The 25197-nt window shown below is 41.1% G+C and overlaps 1 protein-coding gene across 6 annotated transcripts in view; it reads left to right on the forward strand.

The window, feature by feature from the left end:
* LOC115107661 (leucine-rich repeat flightless-interacting protein 2-like) overlaps nt 1-25197 on the forward strand; it is a 71106-nt gene that overhangs the window by 34463 nt on the left and 11446 nt on the right. For 5 of the 6 annotated variants that reach the window (XR_003860241.2, XM_029631158.2, XM_029631192.2 and 2 more), the window contains exons 3-9: nt 2553-2603; nt 15688-15840; nt 20453-20623; nt 24005-24097; nt 24290-24382; nt 24659-24751; nt 24898-25045. Coding sequence is in view for 5 of the 6 variants with exons in the window: in XM_029631158.2 (XP_029487018.2) it covers nt 2553-2603; nt 15688-15840; nt 20453-20623; nt 24005-24097; nt 24290-24382; nt 24659-24751; nt 24898-25045 (802 nt within the window). In the remaining variant the exon portion in view is untranslated. Of the gene's footprint in view, nt 1-2552; nt 2604-8053; nt 8488-15687; nt 15841-20452; nt 20624-24004; nt 24098-24289; nt 24383-24658; nt 24752-24897; nt 25046-25197 lie in introns of those variants that run through there. The other variant, XM_029631175.2, reaches the window with a different exon arrangement.

Raw genomic sequence — 25197 nt, forward strand, 5'->3', positions numbered from 1 at the left:
TCTGTCACTTGAACTCTAAAGAATTTATTTGGGCTGCAATTTGAGGCTAGTAACTCTAATGAACTTATATTTTGCAGCAGAGGTAACTCTGGGTCTTCCTTTCCTGTGGCGGTCCTCATGAGAGCCAGCTTCATCATTGCGCTTGGTTTTTGCAACTGCACTTGAAGAAATTTTAAAAGTTCTAGAAATGTTCCTTATTGACTGACCTTCATGTCTTAAAGTAATGATGGACTGGCATTTCTATTTGCTTATTTGAGCTGTTCTTGCCTTAATGTGGACTTGCCCTATATGGTAAAAGGAAATCTTCTGTATACCACCCCTAACTTGTCACAACACAACTGATTGGCTCAAATGCATCAAGAAGGAAAGACATTCCACAAATGAACTTTTAACAAGGCATACCCGTTAATTGAAATGCATTCCAGGTGACTACCCCATGAAGCTTGTTGAGAGAATGCCAAGAGTGCAAAGCTGTCATCAATGCAATGGGTGGCTACTTTAAAGAATCTCAAATATAAAATGTATTTTGATTTAGCACTCTTTTTGGTTACTACATGACTCCATATGTGTTTTTTCATAGTTTTGATGTCTTCACTATTATTCTACAATGTAGAAAATAGTAAATTAAAGAAAAACCCTTGAATGAGTAGGTGTGAACGTTTGACTGGTACTGGAACTAGATAATAATGGAAGTCTGAGCTGTGAGTGTCCTTCCTCTCCTGCTCTTTCCTCAGACATATTATGGCTTGGAGAACAAAGTAGACGGTGAATGGGGACACGTCACGCAATGGATGGTACAGCCGCTTCCTGGTTATGGTGGTCAATAACAATAATTAATCTTTGGCAAACATATGCATTGCTGAATGAATTAGCTGTACTAACAGTTGTGGAATAATACTTTTGTTTTGATGAATGCATTATGGAAATGTACTCATTTTGAATATTCAAAACTGTTAGAAATGCCAGATTGCCAGTGGTATAATGTCAGTTGTTAGCCACAGGGCATAGCTGAGATCTTAAAAATGGGCTTTGATCTTAAACCTGTATTGCATTTGCTTTTTGTTTTTATCCAAGAGGCTTTTGTGTGCAATGTGCCTTTTAGCTTAGAAGTTCTAGAGCGGCTTGTTGATTTACAAGGTCACACATCTAATGATAATCCAGTCGTTCAGGAAATGTATGTGCATGCTGATTGGGTTTGGATCTGCATGTCCTATCCCTTTCGTGTGGACTGCATGGGTTTTGATTATCCTGTTGTACTGCCAAGCGATTTTATCTTATTCTTGTACAGTTTACCTGGGTGGTTCAGATCCACCGGACTGGACACGCGTCTCTTGTCGTATTGTGTTTTTAAAAGATATACCGAAATGTGACGGTATCGGACATCAGTACCAGGTAACCAACCACAGCATGTAGGAGGTATGAGAGGTGCCGCTGCAGGACAGAAGCTAATCTGTGTGTGTGACCATGTTTAGTTGGGTGACAGGATTACTATACTATCCATGGCCATAGTGATATATTGAACTGCATGCATGGAATGGCTGCAGTGCACTTGACCATTGACAATGGTTCACTTTCAAAGTTTAGCAGGCAATTACCCTTCTCTTTCAATTCTCCTCAGTTTAATATCCACAGTGAGTTGACTTGGAAGAAGTGAGCATACGTGCTAGAAGTCTTCATTTGGAATCATTGTGTTTTTGCATGTAAGTGTGCTGTTGAGTTTACATTTGGTTTCTTGTTGAAACCCCTCTCTGACAGGCCTATATGAACACCTATGTTGACCTTGTCCTAAGTGTCACCTGTCCTGTCATTTGACCCTTAATCTTTATCTGTGTATCCTCTTTTCCTTTTAATTTCTCTAGGAGGACAGTGAGAGGTACTCTTGCCCCTCAGAGACATACCTCTGTGTATATTATTTTCCCCCTCTCCCTTTTTAAACCTCTCCATCTGAAAAAAAAAAGCAGCTTTAATTTCTTGAAACCGTTACCTTGAACTCGGGTGCTGGAGAGTCACAATGTCAGCAGGCTTTTGTTCCGGTCAGATACTGATCCACTTGAGTCAATTGATGATCTTATTATCCTATCAGTCAATACACTCGAATAGTGTTCCAATATCCAATCCATACTAGCATACTATTTAGTATGGGTCGATTGACAATACATCGCCATCATGTAGTAGGCTTGTTGGAATGTATGTCACGTCATTCTGTGGCCCACTCTGACTCCAGTGACCTGGGCCATTGAGCTGTGTGCTCAGGCACATAATCTAGGCTGGACAGTCAGGGAGCAGAGCGAAAGAGGTCATTGTCAGGTCATTTTATAGACCGAGGACAGAGATCATGTTTCAATTAACCATGTTAAACACTAAGGTTGGGGTCAATTTAATTTCGATTCAGGAAGTAAACTGAAATTCCGATCTTCTTGGATCAAAAAATGAATTGCCATTTCAGTTTACTTCTTTAATTGACTGTTTAACCACATGCCAATAGTAAAAAAATTTATTCCAAATACAGATGATGTACTGGGAAATAAAATCCTTTTTTGTTTCCCACACAGATCTCAGATGATGATGAGCAGATGTCGGTGGGCAGCCGAGGCAGTGTGAGGGTCAGTATCACTCAAACTCTGTCATCTTTAATTTCAAACCAATTGCACAGACTCTGGCCCTGTTAAGAGACTTGAGGTCGAAATTACCCCTAACCTCAGATCCAGGATCAGATTTTCTAGTTCCACATCCTAACTGTAGCCATTAGGACAGTATGAAGGAAAAAGGAAACCGCACACTGCTCTTGATAGTATCACTGATATATATAGTACACTTGATACTATCGAGCAGTGTGCGGTTTCCTTTTTCCTTCATCTTGTTCGGCTGTTGCCATGCACCTGCAAATAAGATTTCTCAGATGTGCAAGTGCCTTTTTGAAATTAGCCATTAGGACAGTAAAAATAAACATCTGACCCTGGACCAGTGGTTGGGGGCAATTTCTATTAACTTACGCATGAATGTACAACCATGACTTGGTGCTTAAACCCTTGGTGACGATGCTTTTATGTCATTGAGCAGTCGGATCTTGATGTAATAGAGGCCTATGGAGGAGTGGTAATCGCTCACCCTTCCATGCCATAATGGTCCTTTTGTCGGTAACATTCGTTTTTATAATTTAAACACTATTCAGAGCAAGGTAAAGATGGAGTACCAATACATGACAGTCCTCTTAGGAGAAAATTAAGTATACCTGGATCAGGCACCAATTATGCCCCGGTAGTTTTTGCTCTTGGCGACGGCAAAATATCTTCACAGGAAGACCTACAGATTGTTCGGTTTGCTCATTTATTTACATGAACTCAAGCCTTCCATCAGTTGAACTGCTGACGTGATAGTTACTTACCATGTGTTTTAATGTGTGTTTGGAAGATTGGATGGGTGTGCAGTGTTGGGTTCGTGTGTGTGTCAAACATTAGCATGGAGGACTAATTGTGTTCAGACAATGGTGTGTGCTCAGTGGAGAAAGTTGGCACGGCTGTGTGACACAAAGCCTGACTAATTGACATTTGTGTTCTAAAGTTGAGTTGCACGTTCTATTACCATTTACCATCTGAATTACTAATGATTGCTCCTCTGAGCCTTGTGTTTCGATGCTTAGTAGCTAAACAAGCACTTGTATTTTCACACACAGTTCTTAGCTATAATTCGAATTAGTTGGATTATTTGTTAAATTGTATTCCCCCCCCCCATTTTGGTCCAGTTGGTTTAATATTTCCAAATTTCAAACTAAAATGCCTACACAAAACAAGTCATTTCTTTATTGGAGAAAAATGATCATGTTAAATCCATCTATGATTATCAAGAAGCATAATGTTCCGGGCGGCAGTCAATTTTTTACATTCAATTGTACACTTGTTTACATGGATATGCTTCTTAATAAAACCTATTCGAAACAAGCCATTACACCTCGTTATTATCATGGCTTTTAATTATTATTATTATTCAGGTTATTACTTATGAATCACCAAATTTAAGATATGCCAGGTTGGATAGGATCTGTCACATTTACGTATATATGCCTACCTTGTCTGTTTGCTTTTGCATATATATTATTTTAATACAGATCCTATTTGACACACAAAACCAGCCTAAGCTACTGAAAATAGGCATTTTTACAAGATTAAATCATGACATGAACGTTTTGATTCTTATTGAAGAGATGGAGTCCAGAAGGGTACTTTAGGAGACTTTCTGATTGGACATAAAGGCCTATGGAGAGAATCAGCAAACTCGCGCTGAGGCTATAAGATAATGAATTGACAAGGAAAGTATGAAGGGCACAGCTATGCTATAGTATGAAGATGAAATTGACAATCATTAAAATAGGAACTATTATAATTTTGAATGGGTGTTAAAAAAAAACTTTGGATTTACTGTGTGAGGTGAAGAAAAAAAGACTTAAAAGAAAGCAGACACACGCTCATTGTTCACATGGAGCGGGTAAATGATAGTATGAAATAAACCAAAACTTGTTTCTCACAAGTGTAACCGGTTGTGAACTCCACAAACGTTTCCACTCCGAGAATGAGAACGGTAAATTACTGTAATCGATACATACATTGTCAAAATTAATGTAACCAAATGACAGCGATAATGTTAAATTTCCTGTTTTACAAACGGAAGGCTACCACATGGGCATTCGTAAAAGTGCATTGTGGCCGACACTATATATCCTAGGGTACTACCCTACTTTGTGAGGATAGGAGGGCAGCAATTTTGTCTGGCCTAGAACGGCATAGCGGCCAGGACCAGGCCTGATCAGCATTGATTAGTCTATATATATTAAGAAAGGATTTACATATCAAATTATACCATGCCAGGTTGGAGAGGACTGGCGCATTGTCCATTTTTGGGACATTAGCCCATTATAGGCTCAGAGCCAGAACAACCTTGTCAGCTGCTGTTGAATAATTAGATACATTTAACCTTTTATTTTTTTAAATACAATTTATTTATTAGCAAGTGACGAATGTGCATTGTGTAAAGTCCACAACAAACTTTTTTTTTTCTTTTTCTGAAGTCCCATAGCGCTCTACACCCTGGCGCATCTAGCGGATTAGCAGCTCGAGCATCAAATGATGGAAAGAGGAGGAGCAGAAAGTTTGGTTGACTAAGTTAGCAAAACCAATTGCTTATCATTAATAAACACTTCCACTATTGGGTCAAGTTTATCTACATGAAAATAAAGTTAATATAATCCTAAAATGAATGTAGGCTTATTTAAATGGTTTTGATGTTTTATTTTATTTTCATGATTCTTTAACCATCAGTTATTCAATTAGTCACAGCCCTAATGAGTAGTTGCTACAGCGGACTAATGTCGTGGGAAGTTCCGTACTGAGTCATTTCTTCAAAGAATCTTTATTTAATATAGATTCATTATTGCAATAATGAAGCCATTGACCCCACACTCTGAAGTGTTGCCGAGTGCTTAACTGATAATGAAAAAACATGTTATATAGGACCTAAAAATGCTTAGTCAGCCTGGTTCCAACCTTCCCATAAGCCACCTTGGCCCATCTCCTGGTTATCTGCACGGGATATTGTTTTACTTCCAACCCGGCTAAGTTTCCCAGATGCCAGGAAGACGAGATAATGAGGCATTGTTCTAAACTCTTCCAGGCTATGTCTATCTCGGGTCACACACACACCACATCTTGTTTATGGAATGCCATCTTTTAGGTTTGTATCACCAAGTCATTGTCAGCTCAAGCTATCGCTAGCAGACTAACTGCAGATAGCTAGACTGGAGACCATCTCTTTACAGAAATACAGAATTAAATAGAACAGAAATGTCCAACTATTTGTTAAGTATTAATTCCTAACTATTAATATTATACAAATCAGGTAAATGTGTACATTTTCTATCACAATACTCTGTTTGTCCCTGGTTAGTGTAATGGAGTAAATCGACTGTTAAAGAGCTGGCTAGCCTGACTGCCAACCTTCTGTTCCAACACAAACACAGGTCGCCTCCCAAACGGCTCCCTATTCCCTTTTTTATAGTGCACTAGTTTGGACCAGGGTCCAGTGGGTATCATAAGTATTTGGATTTGTTCACATTTTATTGCGTTACAAAGTGGTATTGAAATGAATTTCATTGGGATTTCTTGTTGTCGATCTACACAAAATAATCTGTCAAAGTGGATTTTTTTTCTTAATTTGTATTATTAATGAAAAATAAAACACGAATGTTCAGTTAACTGACAAAATAAAGGAAACGCCAACACAAAGTGTTTTAATAGGGTGAGCCAGAACCGCTTAAATGCACCTTGGCATGGATTCTACAAGTTTCAGGGACTCTATTGGAGGGATGCGACATCATGCTTCCATGAGAATTTCCATAATTTGGTGTTTTGTTGATGGCGGTGTAAAACGCTGTCTCAGGCGCCGCTGCAGAATCTCCCATGTGTGTTCTATTGGGTTTTGATCTGGTGACTGAGCCGGCCATGGCATACATCGTTTCATGCTCATCAAACCATTCAGTGTCCACTCGTGCCCTATGTGGAAGCACCCGCTTTCAATGTACTTTGTATTTCTCATTTACCCCAGTGTTTCCATTTTTTTGGAAGTTACCAATACCTTGATTAGATAAGTTCATTACATGTTAGAAACTCATTTGCCAGCGCTTACACGTAAGTCTTAGAGCTTTGCACACTGGGATTTGTGCAATATTTGCTTATTGTTCTTTTCAAATTATTATTATTTTGCTCAAGCTCTGTCAAGGTTTTGGGGATCATGGCTTAACCGCAATGTTCAAGTCTTTCCATAGATCTTCAAGAAAATGTAGGTCAAAACTGGCCACTGAGAAACATTCGCTGTCTTCTTGGTAAGTAACTTGTGTAGATTTGGCCTTGTTGTAGGTTATTGTCCTGCTGAAAGGTGAATTCCTGTCCTAGTGTGCTGGAAAACAGACTGAAGCATGTTTTCCTCTAGGACTTTTCCATCCTGTTTTATTTTTATCCTGGAAAAACTCCACCGGTCTTTGGCAACGTCAAGCATACCCATACAATGATGCAGCCACCACCATGGTTGAAAAAAAGGAGGTAGTTACACAGTGATGTGTTGCATTGGATTTGCCCCAAATATAAGGCTTTGCATTTAGGCCAAAAAGGTTATTCATTTGCTGTGTTTTGTTTTTGCAGTATTACTTTATGCATCCTGTATGCAACAGGGCACTGTTTTGGAATATTTGTGTTCTGTGTATTTTTCTTTACTCAGATTTAGGTCATTATTGTGGAGTAATTACAATGTTGATTCATCCTCAGTTTTCTCCTTTCATGGCCATTGAACTCTAGCTGTTTCAAAATCACCAATCGCCTGAGCAGTGTCCTTCATGCCCTGCAGTTTAGAAGCACAACTATCTTTGTGGGGTGGTTTAATACATCATTCACAAGATAATTACAATTTTAAGAGATTCAATGATTTGTTATCTACCAATGACTGCCCTTTTTGTAGTTGAATCTGAGCTTGAAATCCAATACTTGACTGAGGGACCTTACATATGTAGTATGTATGGGGGTCAGAGGAAAGGGGTAGTCATAAAAAAATGTCAAGCCCTTATTTGTCCATGTGGCTTAAAAAAAAAGTCACATTTTTCTCCTGAACTAATTTAGGCTTGCATAAACAAAAGGTTTGAATACTATTTTAGTTATTAGATTTTTATAAATATTTAAAATATATATATCTTATCACTTTTTAAATTATGAACAACAAGGAACAATCACAATTAAATCAGTTTCAATCCCACTTTGTCACGCAACAAAATGTGGAAAAAAAATCCAAGGGTAGTGTGCATACTTATAATGCCCACTGTATAGGGAATAGTGCCATTTGGGATTCAGACACCGACGCAGCACTATTTTTAGCACGGTTGTCTGAATCTTCATAGAGAATTGTTTTATGGGGAGTAATCATGGAAAATATTGTACTGCTAAGGTTCTGGAGTAGAGTTGATATGTTGAGTGTGACATCATTCCATAAAGGGAAACGCAAGTTGTTAAAACCAAAAAAAATGTTGGGTCTAGGCCTAGTTGCATCAGTTTGGGATTTTCTCGGCTTTTGCACCTGTTTTGCTTGTTTGACCCAAATCATAAAGTAACACATGGCTAACATCTTGATCAGTTGTTTGGTGATGATGGGAATCAATGAGGCGATTGCAAGGTTTCTGTCTCGCATCTTGCCTTTTTGCACATGTTTTTGTATTCTTTCTGTGACACCTGGTACAGTATTTCAGTCATTACTGTGTGTGGGGCATGGGTAGCTAACAGCCCGATGGCTTTCCCGATGGGCGGAGAGAGAGCTCCTGACACACACCTTTACCCTCCTGTCCGATCTTCCTCTCCTCCACCCTCCCCCTCTCCCACTCTCCCAGGGCTGCTCCTCCCTTTCCTGGGTGAAGGACAAGAAGTCCAACCAAGATAAAGACAAACACAAAGTAAAGACGTAAGCCTCTGATCTTAATTATTAGCCCAAATATATATATTTTTTGCGTTATTCTTGCTCATTTGCGTGGCTTCTGTCCCTTACAGAGCAACGGTTATGACAATGGGTACAGTGCTATTCAATGGGTACAGTGCTAGTAGTGCCTTTTAACCTGTAGTAACTGGCTAGCCTCCAGCAGGGTAAATGGATGGATGCCAATGAGTAAAAGTTGACTTCAGTTTGAACAAGTTAAATGGTCAGAAATGTGTGTTCAGTGCGCATGTTTTAGAAGGGAATTTCAGGATAGTGAGTTTTCCATGACACCTAATTCCATACTGTTTGTTTCTGTATTCCTTATTTCATCAGTCCACTGTTTATAAGGTCATTATTGACCACATTGAACTATTCAAAGACAGTTTCTTGACTGTTCCTTTTGTTCAATTTTGGATTAATTGAGGAAAGTTATGGTTATGATTTCGCAGATAGAAGGGTGCAATTTTACATGGTGTGCTCGCTGTGCTGTAGTTCATTAGGCTTTCTCCATCTCTCCTCTTCACCCACTCTCAGAGCTCCAGACTCAGTGATGAGCACAAGCAGGGTCTCTCACTACTCCAGATTAGATCTGCAGCTGGTGGGTTCCCTCTCCCGATTTCTTTCTTTCTTTTATAATTCTGGTAAAAGCCCTACTGCCTTCATTTATTCTGCCAATAAAGAACCATTTTGAATTCAAAATATATTGATCCGAAGATGGTTAACTCTGCATCTTCCGCTTTCTAAGGAAATTGATTGTGGCACAAATGTGGCCTGTTTTCATAGCAATGTTGTAAAGTTGTAGACACCAGGGTTTTAGTTCTCTCTCTCTCTCCCCCCTCACCCACTCTCAGAGCTCCAGACTCTGTGATATGGGCATTAGCAGTCTCTCACTCCTCCAGACTAGACCTGCAGCCGGTGGGTGTCGTGTAAATGACTGTGCATTAATACTTTTGGTGTTACCTACAGATGCTGGATCTCACTTCTGACCCCAATTTGTATTGTGGATTATGTGCGTCTTACGTAATGCTCATTCCTTCCTCTTCTCTCTTTCTCAGCATGGCTTGTCCACTAACCGTCGAGTGATACCTGCAAGTCTGACTCCTCTCTCTCACTGTGTTTTTCTTCCAGTTAATCTGGGTGTTTTTTGTTCTTCACTCGTGTTTCTTTAGCATTCTCTTTAGAGTAGCCACCTTTAGCTTTACATGGATATGTTTTCTTGTTCAGCATTTATGCCAAATGGATTTATGCCAGAAGCGTTTGACATGATTGACTTAGTATGACTCGGCATGGTTTCATTCATCATTATTAAAACTTTAGAAAGAAACTGTGAACTGTGTGTGAAGTTACGGCCACAGAAATAATGCTAATGGAGTACAGCTCAGGATTTGAATTATTTATTTTATACAGTCATTTTTGCTCATCATTATCAAGGGTGTCAATAATTTCAGACTCCACTGACCTGGAGTCCACTGACCTTGTGATGTTGGCTAGGGGATGTTTCCAACTACTTTTGTAGTATTGAATGGGATTGTCATTGGCCAGTTTTAACTTTTCAACAAAACACATTTCAACGTAGGTTTCCTAGTCCTTTCGGTTTCCTCTCTTTTTTTGGTGTTGCTTTTTATCTTTCAATCCCTCTTTCTCTAATTGTAGGCATCCTATACTTCCTCTGAACTTTATAACAAAAATGGTCTGTCCTCTCCTAGAAAACAGCTTTCTTCCTACAATGGCTACGAGGTCTATTCACACACACTTCGAAGTTGTATGTAAAGACAACATTACCTCTTTCCTGAGGTGTGAACTCCCAGAACTGCTCCTAGATCGGTTTGTGCTGTTTTGCCAATATGTTTGGTGTGACCATGACCGTGGTACAGATCTGGGACCAGGCTATATGACATGGTCTTAATGTTACCCAGGCACTGACTGCAATGTCTTTTGAATACATGTTGTGACATGTATTCTTACTCCCTCCCCACTGTACCAACATATTTAGTAATCTGGGCTACTCTGCCAGATCTACTACCGGTGCCATCACAGGGTTTGTGAAGGCATTCATTAATCTGACCTTTGACCCCACCCAATATGATACTGTACGGTGCATTCTGAAAGTATTCAGACCTTGAGTTTTTGCACATTTTGTTGTGTCACAGCCTTATTCTAAAATGGATTGAATTGTTTGTTTTTTTCCCACCTCATTAATCTACACACACTACCCCATAATGACAAAGTAAAAACAGGTTTTAAGAAATGTTTGCAATTACAGCCTCGTCATCTTCATATGACGCTATAAGCTTGGCACACCTGTATTTTGGGAGTTTCTCCCATTTTATTCTCTGCAGATCCTCTCAAGCTCGGTCAGGTTGGATGGGGAGCGTAGCTGCACCACTATTTTAAGGTCTCACCAGAGACATTCGATCAGGTCCGGGCTCTGGCTGGACCACTCAAGGACATTCAGAGACTTGTCCCGAAGCCACTCCTACATTGTCTTGGCTGTGTGCTTGGGGATGTTGTCCTGTTGGAAGGTGAACCTTCGACCCAGTATGAGGTCCTGAGTGCTCTGGAGCAGGTTTTCATCAAGGTTCTCTCTGTACTTTGCTCTGTTCATCTTTCCCTCGATCCTGACTATTCTCCCAGTCTCTGACGCTGAAAAACATCCCCACAGCATGATGTTGCCTCTACCATGATTCACCGTAGGGATGGTGCCAGGTTTCATCCAGATGTGGCGCTTGGCATTCAGGCCAAAGAGTTCAATCCTGGTTCCATCAGACCAGAGTCTTTTTTTTTCTCATGGTCCAAGAGTCCATTAGGTGCCTTTTGGCAAGCTCCAGGTGGGCTGTCGTGCCTTTTACTGATTGGCTTCCGTCTGGACACTCTACCATAAAGGCCTGATTGGTGGAGTGCTGCAGAGATGGTTGTTCTCAACTGTACTCTTCTTTGATGTGCTATCCAAACTTGTGAACCCGACTGGTTTGTGACTACTATGATAGCCAATTCCATTGTAAAATTTCCATTCTGATTTATCAGAAATTCCGTTACTGATTTTGGTGATGGAATTTCTAGTTTTAATCACTTAATTGACATCAGTAAACACATTAACTAATTGATAGTTCACAGAAGTAACAAGTAAATATAGAGCTATCTTCTCTCTCATGAGGGAGAGAGGTTTGAAAATATCTTAAAGATATGTTGGTTTTTGGTAATGGATTCTCAAGGAAATGTTTCTTAAACTTACAGAAGGCAGAAAAAGTTATCCGTTAGTCAGGGCTGTGACAGTAATTGAATAACCGACGGTTATGGATGAATGCCATCATGAACATAAAATTACTGTCAAAACTGTTTAAATAGGGTTATTTTTTTAAGTTTTTAGCTTGATCTTCGTGTAGATAAACTTGACCTAATAGCTGGAGTGTTTTCTAATGATTATAAGCAATTGTTTTGCTGACTTAGTCTGTCTACAGCTCCTCCTCTTTCCAACTGTCTTTTGATGCACAAGCAGCTAATCTGCTAGATGTGCGGGGGTGCAGACCACTATAGGCTATGGCACTATAGTAAAAACAAAATGTTGGTGTGGACTTTCTTTTATACAATACACGTTTTCATCGCTTGCTAGCAAATAAATAAATCTGTCTTTTAATGTTTGGATGAATCTGGCTTCATTAATTATTCAACAGCAGTAGAGGAGGTTGTTCTGGCTCTGAGCCTAAAATGCGCTAATGTTGTCTCAAATGGACAACGCGCCAATCCTCTCCAACCTGGCATGGTATAATTTGATACGGAATCTTTTCTTAATTTCTAGACTAATCAATGGTGATCAGGCTCGGTCCTGGCTGATATGCTGCCCTAAGCAAGACCAAAAAAAAATCTACCTTCCAATCCCTGCCACGTAGAATAGTAGCCTAGGCCAGGGAGTCTGAACATCAGACAGGATGCCATTGTCTCCCTGAATCTGTGCAATGGCTACTGCTATAGGTTTCAGGCTATAGGTTTCAGAATCCTCTTGATGGGGCTGTCCATATTGGCAGACTGTGATATGGCCAGATCTTGGGGAGACTCCTTCCCCTCCAGGAGACTGTCAAACATGATGACAACATCAACCCAACAGGTGTTTCTGGGCAGATTCAATGTGGTGCTCTTATTCTTCTCATTTTGCTTGGTGAGGTCGATTGCTGCTATAACTTGATGACCCTTCACATATCTAACCTTTTCCTTGGCTCTCTTGTAGAGTGTATCCATTGTTTTCAGTGCCATGATGTCCTTGAGGAGCAGATTCAATGCATGAGCAGCACAGCCAATGGGTGTGATGTGAGGGTAGGACTCCTCCACTTTAGACCAAGCAGCCTTCATGTTCGCAGTATTGTCGGTCACCAGATGCCTTGTGTGGTCCAAGGTCATTGACTGCCTTCAGCTCATCTTTAATGTAGAGACCAGTGTGTCTGTTGTCCTTGTGTCTGTGCCGGAAATTTACCTGAAAGTTTTCGGCCCTTTGCAGCCCTGCTAGCACGACACAGATGATTTCAAATAATCAACTCTTCAAGTTTAAATTATTTGAATGAACCACTAAATGGCACACACACACAATCTGTCCCAATTTTCTCAAGACTTAAAAATCCTTCTTTAACCTGTCTCCGCCCCTTCATCTACACTGATTTTTAAAGTGGATTTAACAAGCAATATCAATAAGAGATCATCGCTTTCACTTGGATTCACCTGGCCAGTTTTTCATGGAGAGAGCAGGTGTTCTTAATGTTTTCTATACTCGGTGTGTGTCCAATCAAAGTTTCCTAAAGAAGCCGGTCTGGTCTCCATCTCTTTTAATAAGAATCAAACGCTCAGTCTTGTTAAGGGCCTATTTTCAGTAGCTTGGTCAACATTATTTCTCTCCTTACCATATCCTCTCTTTGAAGAACATATGCCAATGTCCATTGAATGACCGCAGCAGCAGGGTTTGTGACGTTATGCGTGTCACGTGTGTGTGCGTGTTCTTGTGTGCGTGCACATTGATGCTGGTGGGTGAGTGTGCCATCCCCAGCCTTCAGAGTACAGTAGTTATCGTGGAACCAGGTCCAGGGTGTCCTCTAAAGCCAGCTCAGTCCATGCCAGCCCCAGTGGTGAGCACCCCTCAGTCACACTGTCCAGCCATGGAACCTTATTAGAGTGACACGGCCATTGAACAAGCATAATCACAGACTGACGACTTTTATAGTGGACTAGTCGTATTGTCTTGAGTTAAAGTAAGCCTTCATAGTTGTACTTTGTTTTTTTCAGTGAAGTTTTTTAAATTCATGGTGATATCAGACTTGAATGGTTTATGCATTTTCTGTCATTTTAAAATGTATTTTTATTTTACCTTTATTTAACTAGGCAAGTCAGTTGAGAACAAATTCTTATTTTCAATGACTGCCTAGGAACAGTGGGTTAACTGCCTTGTTCAGAGGGAGAACGACAGATTTTTACCTTGTCAGCTCGGGGATTCGATCTTGCAACCTTTCAGTTACTAGTCCAATGCTCTATCCACATATCTCCTAAAGTCTTTGTCCATTGCAATTCAATTATGTCTATGGCATTGACAATTTGGCTCCTGATTTGCTTGTTCTGTCCATAAGGAATTAATTGAGAATCGGAAGGTCAGTCATCAACAGTAGTCGATTGCAGCCATATTTCACAATAACCACCATCTCAAAGGCCTTTGGGTAATTTGTTAGTGGTGATTGGCAAAGCATTACAGGGTTATGCTGCGTCATGCCAAAATAAATCTCAGCGATTGCCCTGTGCCTTTTGTGATTGGGTTTTGTTTGACACAACAGGGATATAAGTAGATAAATAGATAACTGGCATCTTTCAGATGGAGATTATAATTGTTACAGACAAAGTGATGTCTGCCACCCAGTTCAGCCTTCTGTTGTAACTCCTATTGTGTTGAGAGGTTGCCCAGAAAAGCAACTTGTTTAAATTGTCAACTCAGGGCAAATATTCTATTAACCAGTGGCAAGAATATGAAGACTAGTTGATGTCTGGTACGCTGAGTCATCCTACCTTTTTACATATCATCAAACTTTATTTCTTTACAGGAATCCTTTTGCATGTGGGCTACTGTGTATACTGTCTGGGATGCTCATTACTCTATACAGCTGTAGGCTGATCCTTGTTCCTAGAGTCCATTTTACACATTCTCAGTTTAGCCATTTATTGTGTGTTCTGGTTGGAAAGAGGCAATATACACGTGTATTTGGCTATACACGAGTATTGGGCTATATAGAGAGCTCTGTGTTTATGTGCATGTGAGAGAAAGTGACCTCCCTGAAATATACCCTGTGGCATTCCGCCCTCTAGTGGGCCACTATGATGACTGCAGCTTCCTGCTCGGCCACCTGCAGTAGCCTGCCAGGAGGACCTGGGTCACATGACCATCCACAATTTATCCGATGTGAGTGGGGCGGCACTACCTTCCCAGAGTCATGGCAGTATGGTCTCAACTCTCACAGAGAGACTGTCTGCTTTCGTGTGGAGTTGGAGGGTAGACCACTGTCTGACCTGGATGGTATGGTCATTGGCAAGATGGGAAAGAGGAGACCTTAGAAAGTGCTTTTAGAACTAATGAGATGTCAACACTGGCACTAGTTAATAAAAAATATAAATTGCAATTATATAGCGTAAAGTTGGATAGTGTGTTGATTAAACAAATTAGTGTTGTAGAATGGGATAAATGGGACTAACAATATGGTGTGTCGTGGACTAGAACTACTTTTGACTAAACTATTTTCCAAGAACTCCTGTAACCAGTATTGATGCTGATTTGATAGGCATGGGAAGTGAACAATATGACTAACATAGCATGTCTACTACTGAGGACAGTTTTGATATTCCATATGTAGTAATATGTCAGTTGTTGTGACAGATAAGAACAATGCAAGCCACTGAAGTTCACAGACCAGTCTGACAATTAGGCATGCACTTATGATGGTTTATGATTGGATGGGAAGACTGCGGATTGTCCCCAAAGCTTTGGAGGGATAATGTGATTGGCCAAAGTGGAGAAAGGTAAAGATGTGATGGGGAAATTGAGTGCAGTCTTGTGGCAGAAGAGTCAGTATTTTTTTTCCCCCATTCCTTGTGAATCCATGGCACTTTGCCCCTTTTAAAGGCATGATGTGGTCCCGATTTATATCAGTATGTCCCCTTTGTTCCCAGGTGGAGGACAGAGATTTCCTGGAAAAGGGATCTCAATCTGCTTCCACCCTAACGGCAGCTACCCTCGCTTCACTCAGCGGGTCTTCCTCCCGGAGAGGAAGTGGCGAATTGTCGATGACTGGCGACACAGACACCTCCATACTAGAGATCAAGGTAAGAAAGCCATGGGTGTTCTAGCACCCTCTCACGTCCACTCTTTAAGAGCCCATACCTGTACAACACACACTGCTCTGCAGATGTTGTTCTCTACCTGTCATTGTGCTCATCACTTCATCTATCAACCCTGTCGCAGCATGCTTCTGTCTCTTTCCTCACCCCTTCCATGCTCTTCACCCCAGGAGATTCATGAGCTGAAGGATCAGATCCAAGATGTGGAGTCTGATGTGGAACTGGATCCTACTCAGTCCCAGATGCAAATATATGCATATTATTATTATTATTATTATTATTATTATTATTATTATTTATTATTAGTAGTAGTAGTAGTAGTAGTATTGGATAGAAAACACTCTGAAGTTTCTATGATGTCTGTTTGAATGATGTCTGTGAGTATAACATAACTCATATGGCAGGCAAAATCCTCAGGAAAAAATCCAAACTGGAAGTGGGAATTCTGAGGTTTGTCGTTTTTGAACTCACCCCTATCGAATAGACAGTGGGATATTGGTTATTTTGCACTTCCTAAGGCTTCCACTAGATGTCAACCGTTTTTAGACCGTTGTTTCAGGCTTCTCATGTGAAGGGGGGCTGGATGGGAGCTGTTTGACTAAGGGGTCTGCCTACAGCCTCATTCTCAGTCACACGCTTTCACTTGAGCGGTAGCTCTTGTTCCATTCCTTTTCTACAGACAATTGAATTCCCCGGGTTGGAACATTATTGAACTTTTATTTACATTTACATTTAAGTCATTTAGCAGACGCTCTTATCCAGAGCGACTTATGATAAAAACATCCTAAAGATTGAATCTATACTTAGTTTGACAAGTTTCTTCGACCTGTAATATAACTTTTTGAATGTTTCGTCCGAATGGACCAGATCGCGCTTTTGGATTTGTTTACCAAACGCCCTAACAAAAGAAGCTATTGGACATAAATGGACATTATCGAACATAACAAGCATTTATTGTTGAACTGCGATTGCTGGGAGTGCAATCTGATGAAGATCATCAAAGGTAAGTGAATATTTCTAATGCTATTTAATGTTGACTACCCAACATGGCGGATATTTCTCTGGCTGGTTTGGGCTCTGAGCGCCGTTCTCAGATTATGATTTTTCCATAAAGTTTTTTTGAAATCTGACACAGCGGTTGCATTAAGGAGAAGTGTATCTAAAGTTTAATGTATAATAGTTGTATTTTCATTTATTATGAGTATTTTTGTGAATTCATGTGGCTCTCTGCACTATCACTGCATGTTTTAGAACTACTGAACGTAACACGCCAATGTAAAATAAGATTTTTGAATATAAATATGAACTTTATCGAACAAAACATACATGTATTGTGTAATATGAAGTCCTATGCAGTCGTCAGTGAACAGGGAGTACAGGAGGGGTAGAGGTAGATGTTTTCAGAAGATGGGCAGGGACTCTGCTGTCCTAGCTTCAGGGGGAAGCTGTTTCAACCATTGGGGTACCAGTACAGAGAAGAGCTTGGGCTGAGTGGGAGCTGTGAGGGCCAAGAGGCCTGAGATAGTAGAATGGCGTGCTCGGGTTGGGGTATAGGGTTTGAGCATAGCCTGAAGTTAGGGAAGGGCAGTTCCATAGGTAAGCACCATGGTCTTGTTTTGGATGCGAGCTTCGACTGGAAGCCAGTGGAGTGTGCGGAGGAGCAGGGTGACATGAGAGAACTTGAAGGTTGAAAACCAGGCGGGCTGCAGCATTCTGGATAAGTTGCAGGTCTTTGATGGCACAAGCGGGGAGCCCAGCCAACAGTGAGTTGCAGTACTCCAGATGGGAGAAGACGAGTGTCAAGTGTCTTGCCTGCCTTGTGAGATGGAAGGGATTGGGAAAGGGTGTGGTGCAAGGAGGGGAAAGTGAGTGTTGGATAGAAATGAAATCGAGGCAGACATCGGGAGGTTGAAGTCACAAAGTACGAAGAGCGGTGAGCCGTCGTCAGGAAATGAGCTTATCAAGGTGTCAACCTCATTGAGAAACTCTCCAAGGGCACCTGGTGGGCGATAGATGACAATGTTAAGCTTCAGTGGACAACTGACCAGGGTGGAATTGAAATGAGGAGATGAACAGGTGAGAGAGGGGGAAAAAGAATCTCTGCTTAAGAGAAATGAGTAGACCTGTGCCAACACCGCGACCAGATGCTCTCAGACTGAGCGAAAACAACCTAATCAGATGAAGAAAGAACCGTTTGTTTTCTGGGGTGATCCATGTCTCCATCAGAGCCAAAAACTCAAGGGGCTGAAGGCAGAGGTTAACTTGGCGTTCTTGACCGCAGATCGGCAGTTTCAAACACTGCCAGAAATCTGGAATTCCACATGGGTTGTGCGCGCAGGGTACACTAAATTAGAAGGGTTGCAGCCAAGGGTGGGGAATGTCTATAAAGCCTTCAGGTAGAGGTGCGAACAGGTATAGAAAACACACACATAGTTGACAAAGCTACAAAAGAGCTAAATACAGAATCTGTAAATAACTAGGTAAGATACTCAAGTGAGAGAGTGGTGTGGAAGCCTTCCTCTTTCCTTCCTGAGATGGAGCCTGAGAAGCTGGTTATATAAACTCAGAAATTAGATTAAACCACTCCCCCTGCAATACAGCCACTGATTACCAAAACAAGTCACAAATTGCCCTGGCACGTGATCCTAGTTGATGTGTCAACTATTTGCATATTATGAGCAGTCGGCAGTTCACACGACAAGTAGGGTCCTGGGAAAACAGCCAGCACTTAAAGTAGTTGGCCCTAGCTAGAAAAAAGACCGTACTAGACAAAATTATACTTATCACTCATGGAGATATCAGGAGGAGTCTAGCTATAGATTGAAGCACACACAATAACCCCACTGGCATGCAGTGGACAGCTTTTGCTTGGGTCTAACATTTACATAATTTCCCTGAATACGAATTATGTCCTTGGAATTCTTTCCATTCTCTATCACGTTTCTGACTTTTCCTCCCAGTTGAAACCACCTGAATGAGTACAGAGAATGGAAGTGGCAGCGCTTGATACAATACCCCTTTTTGGTTATTGGTGTGTCTTTTATGGGGGTGTGTTATTTTGTATATTCATTTTTTTGTGAGCGTTTGTTACTGTATGTCTGTCATGTTGTCCGTATGTGTGTTCCCATGTGCATACACTGTCGTGTCTTTGCTATGCTGGATTAAGTGATATGACATGCTATTCTATAAAATATTTTCTCTATTACCTGATTGAACTAATCATGTAATTAACTAGAAAGTCGGGGCACCACGAAATAATATGTATAGAGCTGTTATCTTCCAAATAAACTCTTAAAGACCTGGTCATCTTTTACATCAATAGCAGTCTATTCTTAATCGTCACATTATTCAGTCTCATCTGAAGTCGTAGAATTATTGTTTATCTTCACGAACCCTGGGTAACAAGTTGAATCAGCAATACAAACTTTGGTTTTATTTATTTACTAAATACCTAAACAATCACACAAAATTACACATACACAGGATGGGTCATACATTGATTACTAATTATGTCATAAAAGAAAACGTCCCTAGCGGACGGTACAGATATGATGGCTGGTTACACAAAGGGGGTTGGGTTTTGAATTAAAGGAATTTGGGTCTCTATCAGACTGCAATGCAGCTATCGTAAATACAGAATCTTATGCATACGTTGTAGTACCGTCGTTGTGGTAGGACAGATACTTTGTCCGTCCTTTCCTAGCCCACATTTACAGCTGCTGCTGGGTAGCCCAGTGGTTAGAGCATTGGACAAGTAAGGGAAGGTTGCAAGTTCAAATCCCCGAGCTGACAAGGTACAAATCTGTCGTTCTGCCCCTGAACAGGCAGTTAACCCACTGTTCCTAGGCCGTCATTGAAAATAAGAATTTGTTCTTAACTGACTTGCCTAGTTAAATAAAGGTTAAAAAAAAAAAAACTCAATGGCTAGGAGGTATCACTTCTTTAGTGAATAAGAGTTCAAAGTTCATACCAAGTTGCCATACTTTGAGCCCACGTTGAAGTTGGCTTAGTTCTGTAGTTTGATATTAGCCCTTTTAACGTATGGACCGTCGTCCTCGGGAACACAAATGTTACATTTTCATAAAGGGCTTATGTAGTAGGGGGAGAAGGTCGTGTTTCATAGTTCACAACCAATGTCGGTTCACATGGGCGGGACCACTGAGTTGAGCCTAGTTCACTTATGAAAACCAATTCTCTCATTTAGAAGGTAAAATTACATTTCATCTGTTCACAAATAGTTTCATATTTAAACATTTAAATTGCACAACAATTCCATGTGAATCTGATAACTATAATGTGTAGACTTTCCAAGATAGTTTGTCATCCTATCATCCAGTAATAATGTCTCCGATGACAACTGATCTGGTTTCATATTCTTTAAGTAAAAACACATATTTTCAACTGGTTGAATTACCGAAATATGGTTCTGTTCACCACCCTTTTGATGTTACCCAAACTCTGTTATGAAAAGGATTTCCAACAGTCCCTCTGTAGAGTAGAGAGAGAGGAAAGGGGAAAGGTATTTAATGGGTGTCATAAACCTCACACAACAGGCCAATGTCATGACACCAACAACAGGCATTTCTCTTCCTTTTAGGATTCCCTTGTGGAGGTGGAGGAAAAGTACCGCAAGGCCATGGTGTCCAACGCCCAGCTGGACAATGAGAAGAACAACCTGATGTACCAGGTAGATAGGCTGAAGGACTCGCTCATGGAGCTGGAAGAGCTGCTGGCCGAGTCACGCCGCGAGTATGATGCAAAGACCAAGGTATGGGAGAGATGAGGAGGGAGAGATGGAGAGGCAGAGAAAGGATAGGGCCAGATCAAGAGAAATATACAATTACAGTAAGATGAAAGATGACTGGAAAGGAGGCCAAGTTAGTAGAGTAAGGGGTAGGCTATAGAAGAGGGCGATATTAGGTGAAAACTGGGACTGACATTAGCCAAGTGGTGCCTTTTGGAAACTATAGCTGCCTGTACCAATGCAGTAATGGAGGATTATATACATGAACTGTAAATAAATAATTTCCTGGGTGTTTTTCTGGATCGAAAAAGGGCTTAGGGGGTGTGGCAATGGGCATGGTCAGCGCGGCTGATGTTTAAAGAATATTTTAGCTGTCCCCATCTTGGTGTAGAGAAGTATTTATATTATTTGTAAAGCCACTAAAAATGTCCATGTAACTGAGTGAAATGTTGTTTTAAAGCAAATGATAAAATGTTTCTGTTTTAAATGTCAATTATAGCTGTTTTTATCTCAATATCAAATCATTAACAATGAAGTACCTTAATGTGATTATTATTATTTTTTTATAAGTCATAAAGAAACAGAGCAATTTCTCAAAAAATAATTTTTCTAGGGGAAAACTGAAAAATAGCTGTTGGCATTTGGCAGAGAGGTTTGGATCTCTATTTCTTATGTTTATTGACTAATTTGCTGTATGTCGATGTCATCATGAAGGCCAAAACTTCCTCCCACTATAGCAGGCTGAAATTCTGTGGTCTTTTCAAACAGCTCTTACACTACAAGGGCATTTTTTCACAGTGTGGAAATTGGCCCTTTTTTAAAGCACATTTTATGTGATTCTATACTGCCATGGAACAGAGAAATGTGTGAAGTTTTAAAGCTAATTTCCTGCAATTCTATGCATTTTGCCATGGCTTTGTTCTTTTGCTCAAACATATTAACAAAATCAATAATGCTAAATTCATTAGTTTTTGTCATTTTCAATTCTCCCTGACTGTCGAGCTGTTTATTTTGGTGATTTGTTAGTTCTCAAATATTATATTATTTAAGAATACTAGCGGCACCCAGTCCATACAGACAGTAAATCATTGGAAATGAATAATTACATTTAATGCAATCACCCCCCTGCAAATTAAAAATGTGTTCATCTGTTGAGCTTTTTTTATATATATATATATATATGCTTTTATGGTAGTGGCCAGACGGAAGCCACTCATATCACATGACGGCCCTCTTGGAGTTTGCCAAAAGACTCTGACCATGAGAAACAAGAATCTCTAGTCTGATGAAACCAAGATTGAACTCTTTGGCCTGAATGCTAAGTGTCACATCTGGAAGAAACCAGGCACTGCTCATCACCTGGCCAAATCCATCCCTACGGTGAAGCATGGTGGTGGTGGCAGCATCATGCTGTGGGGGTTGTTTTTCAGCGGCAGGGACTTGGAGCCTTATCAAGATCGAGGGGAAAGATGAACAGAGCACAGTAGAGATCCTTGATTAAAACCTGCTCCGGAGCTCTCAGGACCTCAGACTGGGGTGAAAGTTCACCTTCCAACAGGACAATGACCCTAAGCACACAGCCAAGACAACGCAGGAATGGCTTCGGGTCAAGTCTCAATGTCCTTGAGTGGCCCAACCAGAGCCCAGACTTGAACCTGACCGAACATCTCTGGAGAGACCTGACAAGAGTTTGAGAGGATCTGCAGAGAAGAATGGGAGAAATTCCCCAAATGCAGGTTTGTTAAGCTTGTAGTGTCATACCCAAGAAGTCTCAAGGCTGTAATCTCTGCCAAATGTGCTTTAGCAAAGTACTGAGTAAAGGGTGTGAATACTTATGTAAATGTGATATTTCCTTTTTTTTATACACTCACACACTTGTATGTAGGTTGAAGGGAAAAAAGCAATTTAATCCATTTTAGAATACAGCTGTAACATTTTTAAAAAGGTGAAGGGGTCTGAATACTTTCCGAATGCACTATATACACACACAGATACACAAGTATGTGGACACCCCTTCAAATGAGGGGATTTGGCTGTTTCAGCCACACCTGTTGCTAACAGATGTATAACATTGAGCACACAGACATGCAGTCTCCATAGACAAACACTGACAGTAGAATGGCCTTACTGAAGAACTCAGTGATTTTCAACGTGGCACCGTCATAGGATAGTAGGACACACAAGCTCACAGAACAGGACTACCTAGCGTGTAAAAAATTATGTCCTCGGTTGCAACACTCACTACAGAGTTCCAAATTGCCTCTGGAAGCCGCATCAGAACTGTTTGTCGGGAGCTTCATGAAATGGGTTTCCATGTCCGAGCAGCTGGACACAAGCCTAGGATCACCATGCTCAATGCCAAGTGTCGGCTGAAGTGGTGTAAAGCCCGCCGCCATTGGACGCTGGAGCAGTGGAATAGCGTTCTCTGGAGTGATGAATCACACTTCGCCATCTGGCAGCCCGACAGACGATTCTGGATTTGGCGGATGCCAGGAGAACGCTACCTGCCTGAATGCAAACTTTGGTGGAGGTATAATAGTATAGGGCTGTTTTTCATGGTTCCAGTTAGGCCCCTTTAGTTCCAGGGAAGAGAAATCTTACGCTACAGTATAAAATGGCATTCTAGACGATTCTGTGCTCCCAACTCCCTGGCAACAGTTTGAGGAAGGCCTTTTACTGTTTTAGCATGGCAATGCCCCAGAAATGGTTTGTTGATATCTCTATGGAAGAACTTGATGAGCTCAACCCCATCGAACACCTTTGGGATGAATTGGAATGCCGACTGCAAGCCAGGCCTAATCCCCAACATCCGTGCCTGACCTCACTAATACTCTTGTGGCTGAAGGGAAGTCGCCTCAGCAATATTCTAACATCTAGTGGAAAGCCTTCACAGAACATTATAGCAGCAAATTGTCTGTAATAAACACTTTTGTGGGGAAAAAAACTAATTCTGATTGGCTGTGCCTGGCTCCCGAGTGGGTTGGCCTAGCTCCCAAGTGGGTGGGTCTATGCCCTCCCAGGCCCACCCATGTCTACGCCCCTGCTCAGTCATGGGAAATCCATAGATTAGGGCCTAATTTATTTATTTGACTAATTTCCTTAACTGTAACTCAGCAAAATCTTTGAAATTGTTGCATGTTGCCTTTTTTATATTTTTGTTCAGTGTATATATTACGCTGTTTGGATTTAGGCGATCCAACAAAAATAAACGCTTAGGTGGTCCGACCAAGGGTTTCTATGGCCGACAAATCCCTAAATTCATAGTGTACAATGCCCTTTATCCAAATTGATTTAATCCACAACTAATGTAGCTAGTGCGATTTCCTGGTTTATAAGGCAGCTGTTTAGGGCCAAAATGATCACTGCATATTGTTAGGCCATTCAAACATCTGTCATCTTTCCCAGGACTTTGAGTGTGAGAAACATGCCTACGGCGTGCTCCAGTTCCAGTTCAACGTGATGAAAGAAACGCTAAAACAGAGCGAGGAGTTACTAACGGTGAGTCCTCCGAGGAAAACCCCAAGCTTGTCAGATCAGCCAAAACGACCTTAACTGCCACCTTTCAGTTTTCTTATTTCTGAATTTCCCCGGTCTCCTTACTTGCATGCTGATCTTCTACTGTTTTCACTCCTCTCCCACACACTCTCCCTCTCTCCTATTTGTTCCATCTTCTGCTTTTCTACTGTCCAGGAGATCTGTCAGTTGCGTCTCAAGCAGGACAGCTTTGTTAGGGAAATATCTGACCTGCAGGAAACAGTAGAGTGGAAGGATGAAAAGATTGAGGTATGCCCTGTGAACTCTGATCCATTTACTTTGTTAGTACATTTGGTGTATGCATATGTAAACCCCCGCACACAATTTTGATATGTGCACCTGTGTTGTCTTAAAATACAATTATTCACTTATGCAGAGAAGTTAACTTTAGCCAAGTGCATGAATACTTGAAACTGTATACTGTACCCTCACTTTCTGTATGCTCACTTTCACTTCCATCACCCATATCACTCCTTTGTTCTTCACCTGCACTTCCTCCTCCCCGCCACTGGGGGCACTGCTCAGGCCTTAGAGCAACAAAAGGAGTATTTGGACGCCGTCAAAAATGAGCGAGATGAGCTCAGGGATGAGCTGGTCCAGCTGAAAGATATTCTGAAGGTACTTTGTCATCTCATGGGAGTCGGAGCTCTGAATATGAAACAGTGGCCCCTGAAATGGGGTTTATCTATTGCAGTTATGCAGCTATAATTTACTGTTGTGAGACCCAAAAGCCTGTCATCAGTCTGTGTTCATGTCCTACCCAGAAACATGGAATTGTCCTCGGACCTGACCTGACCACCAATAGGGAAAACGTGGAGATGGTAACTGAAAGGTCAGCTAGTAGAGATCCAGCTTATCAATTGGCTCAGGACTCCAAGACGTCACCCACGGAAGGGGGGAACATCATGCTCGGTAAGCACCATTACGGGACAAATATCGCCATATGTTGTCATCATCTTTTGCTTACCTCATAGCTTTGCCAAATTATAGCTAACTTAAATCATACCCACACCCAATCTAATGCAAACCTGTATACGTAACATGAGTTTGGTTGACTGACACAA

The sequence above is a fragment of the Oncorhynchus nerka genome, linkage group LG3, assembly GCF_034236695.1.
Source record: "Oncorhynchus nerka isolate Pitt River linkage group LG3, Oner_Uvic_2.0, whole genome shotgun sequence".
NCBI classification, from domain to species: Eukaryota; Metazoa; Chordata; class Actinopteri; order Salmoniformes; family Salmonidae; genus Oncorhynchus; species Oncorhynchus nerka.